Source organism: Oratosquilla oratoria, chromosome 3 (assembly GCF_046742065.1).
Source record: "Oratosquilla oratoria isolate Oo_2021 chromosome 3, ASM4674206v1, whole genome shotgun sequence".
Classification (NCBI taxonomy): Eukaryota; Metazoa; Arthropoda; class Malacostraca; order Stomatopoda; family Squillidae; genus Oratosquilla; species Oratosquilla oratoria.
Window position 1 is genome coordinate 60,652,300 of NC_134779.1, and position 3,772 is coordinate 60,656,071.

General features: G+C 51.7%; 1 protein-coding gene across 1 annotated transcript in view; it reads left to right on the plus strand.

The window, feature by feature from the left end:
* Positions 1 to 1,290: 1,290 nt before the first annotated feature.
* Positions 1,291 to 3,772, plus strand: part of LOC143019675 (uncharacterized) — a 36,226-nt gene continuing 33,744 nt past the window's right edge. The window contains exon 1 of the mRNA XM_076175613.1: positions 1,291 to 1,926. Within this exon, the coding sequence (XP_076031728.1) occupies positions 1,703 to 1,926 (224 nt within the window). The 5' untranslated portion in view covers positions 1,291 to 1,702. The remainder of the gene's footprint in view (positions 1,927 to 3,772) is intronic.

Below are 3,772 nucleotides of genomic sequence, written 5' to 3' on the forward strand. Positions count from 1 at the left end.
TCCCCCTGTCGGTCCCTATCCATGGCGTCATGAGCCTGACCGCATGGCCCTCTGATATATTTTATAGAGTCGTAGTGGGCAAAAGCGGCAGAGTGGCTGGGTGACGGGCAATGTGCGCTCGAGTCCCAATGATTAAGCAGCGAATGGTGGGCTTCTCCGACGCGGGTTATGAGCGTCGTAAAGCCGGGATCCCGCTCAAGGATTGGAGCCGTAACAATAACACGGGTGTAGTGGCCCCTCGCCTTCGCCGGGTCTGCAGAGGCCGCCCTGGTCACAGTTACACTGGAGACCTTCCCGTCGCCCTGTACCGGTCGCCGTTGTCCCCGGGTTCGGACCGAAGGAGGGCGACAAGAAATATTCCTAAAATATTTTCAAGGTGCGAACACCAGCGAGGTCCGTTTTGTGGTTCGGCAAAGACGAAAACGAAAACCCCCGACGTCGACAACGACGACGACGACGACGACGGCGACGCTTCCGCGGGCAGGCAGGCAAGCAGGCAGGCAGGCAGCCGCCATGTTGGAAACTCCCCGCCTCCCTCTCTCTCTTTCTCTCTCTCTCTCTCTCTCTCTCTCTCTCTCTCTCTCTCTCTCTCTCTCTCTCTCTCTCTCTCTCTCTCTCTCTCTCTCTCTCTCTCTCTCTCTCTCTCTCTCTCTCTCTCTCTCTCTCTCTCTCTCTCTCTCTCTTAGTACCCCTCTCCCCCTCCCCCCCTCTCATCCTCTCCCCCTCTCACTCTCTTCTCCTTCCCCTCTCCCCCTCTCCCCTATCTATCTCTACCTATCTATCCTCTCTTTTTCTCTCCTCCAACCTTTCAATCTCTCTCTTCCCACCTAGGACGGCCCAGTCGCTTGTGATGAAGGCAAAACCGTCGTCACGACGTGAACGGTTTTCCGACCTGCAAGGTAAAAATGGGGGCATTCCTGGCCCAAAGGAGCTGCCCCGGCGCCCTCGCCATCGCCCGGCGAGCGAGCGAGTTCCTCCGAAGGAAAAGTGCGGAAAAGTACAGGTGCCGTGGATAGAAATCATGTGCTCGGAGGAGCTAAGCATTGTCCGGCTACTAAACTGCTATTGATTAACAATAATCTCAGTGTCTTGAAAGGTGCCAAGAAGGTCAATATCAATAGGAGAAAAGTCAATAGAGCATGTGCACTGTGAGACTGCGCAAAAAGAAGGGAGGGGAGGGGTGGGGTGGAAGGGGGTAGGGGGACCTCCCTATCCAAAGTCAAGACGACGTGAAAGAAATGGGGGGAAAGAGGGGGGAGAGAAAATCACTTCAAAAATTCCCCCCCCTTCCACGGCCTCCTCTCCATTCGATTCCATTTGGCGCCGCGCAAGGATGGCACAGTGTTTTGTTTGTAAAGCGGGTTCCTTGACAAGCTCGACACAGGGACGCGAGTCGCTGGGCTGCGAATTCAAATTGTTGCACTAAACCTGCGTAATTGGGGCGTCCGCCCTTGTCGCACCGTGGCAATACGGGCTCCGCTCTTCGCTGAGCTCCCAACTCGCTCGAGCAACGATGGCGGGCGGCGGCGGACACAGCGGCAGCAGCAGGAGCTGCTGCTGCTGCAGCAGAACCCACGTGGCCTCCTCGACGAAAGGAGGAAGCTGAGTCCGGGCAGGGCACACACACACACACACACTCTCCCGGCCTAGGTGGCACCACTCCTCTTCGCCAACGGGGGTCTGCTGCTTCGGTGCTCGGTCTATGCATAAGGCACACACTACTCGCTGCAGCCGCTTGCTCCTGTTGTTGTTACTGCTGTCTCCGCCTGCTTGGCTCTCGGCCCTTCAGCCACAACCACCACCTCTACCACATCCGCCTCGACAGCCGTCTGTGCCACTGCAGCCTGAAGCCATCTGTCCTCCCAACTTGACACCTGCTGACTTACCATCGCCGATGCTCTTGACTCGCAGCAGGTATCTGCAAAGGTAAATACGTTCTCTTAAGTTTGACTCTTGTAGACGTAGTTATAGTCGCATTTACGGGTCTGCCTGTACCTGGCCTCTTACTGAAACACTCCTGTCAGCCCCGACGCTCGACGGGTCTTCGGAAATTTCCTTCTACGGGTAACTTGTCCTCTGGTCGGTGTTGCCCTTTGACTTGCTTGTTCCTTCATCGCCTCCCAACCTTTCCTTGTGCAGTGATACACCTTCCTGTGCCTTCGACTTCTTGGACTTTGCAATGTTATTAGGTACATGTGTATTGCACAATGCCTCGTACACGGCATCCGTGTCTTGTTGCAATGATAACCGTTCACAGTGGGCATACCAGGCGCATCACTTGGGGGCATACGAGGCATAGCGTGATTATTGGAACCCGACTTAGTGCATTAAATATTCATCTGAATGAAGGAAAGTGACTTCGAACTTAGTTGCTCCACTGATTATTTTGCCTTCGAAGCGCGACTAGCTCGATCGAGTACCGCCGATTCGTTTCCTTAGTTAAACTGCGTTTTGGAGGAAACGGTGAATGGAGTCTGAGGAAAAGAAAACTTTAAATCTGTGTCTTCTGTTTGCAGACATACAGATAAAGAGATCCAGAGAGAGAGGGAGAGAGAGAGAGAAAGGAAGAAAGAGGGAGAGAGAAAGAGAGGCAGGCAGTGGTTTACAAAAAGGGCGGGCGGCAACGGACTCTCCGCTCAGCCGTGGTCGGCCAGGGCGGCCGCGGGCCGACGCTAAAGATGGCGGTTTGCCGGGCTCGCCGTGTGAGGAAAATGGCGGGACGGTCGGAGTACTTTTTTCTTTCAATATCAAACGTTTTCGTGTTTTTTTCTTCAAGAATTCAATAGCTGAGGTCCTTCTGTAGTAGCACCTGAAGGCTTCAGAGTTTCTGGAGGAAGAAATCATGTTTATATGGCTCTTTTTTATGCGGTCTATTTGTTCCGTCGATTCAAAACATCTCGAAGGAATTTCCTATTTACAAAGTGAATTATCTGTTCTTCTCTTGTAAGAAACTTACAGAAAAGTTTCTTCAGACACGATGATTTCAGTGTTAAGAAATTCAAATTTTTTGAGTGAGGTTTTAGGGTAGTTTTTTTATATTCAAATCCGAACACCTCTCAGAGTTGTGTCGAACACAACACAGGTCTGTGCGAGTAACAAAATAAGTATTCAAATCGTTAACATCTCTTCCTCGTTACTCATCCTTCGAATGAAAGAAGCTGAAGTCGAGGACCAGCAGTGTCTCGAGCTCTCGAGGATAAAAAAAAAAAAAAAAAAAAAAAAGTGGATGAGAGCTGAGGTATCTTTGAGGCCAATCTCAGCGTTATGGTCCCGCCGACCTAGTGCTCCGTCTGTCTGTTCGTCTGCGGTACGTCTCCCAACAGCTGCGTGGGTTGGTGATGGCCAGGAATGTATAGAAATATGTCTACTCCTTGCGCCCACCAGCATCAAGCCTGGGTCTTGGGACACAAGCACACCTGCTGTAAATCCATACAAGCCCTATAAGTCATCAGGTATTGTTGTACGTTTCATCCCTTTGTGTCTACGTTCATCTCAAGAAGTTCTCTCGACGTCTCGGCGGCAAAGTTCACATATTCTCCGCTACGTGTGTGCGCGTGTACGCGCGTGTTATGGTTGGCGGGTTACATGGATGAAAGCTGTGTGTGTGTGTGTGTGTGTGTGTGTGTGTGTGTGTGTGTGTGTGTGTGTGTGTGTGTGTGTGTGTGTGTGTGTGTGTGTGTCTGAGTCTGTGTCTGTATCTGTCCATCTCTCTTCTCCATCGCTCCCTTTCATTCATTCTGTCTCTCTTCTTGTTTGTCTTTCGTTTGCTTGA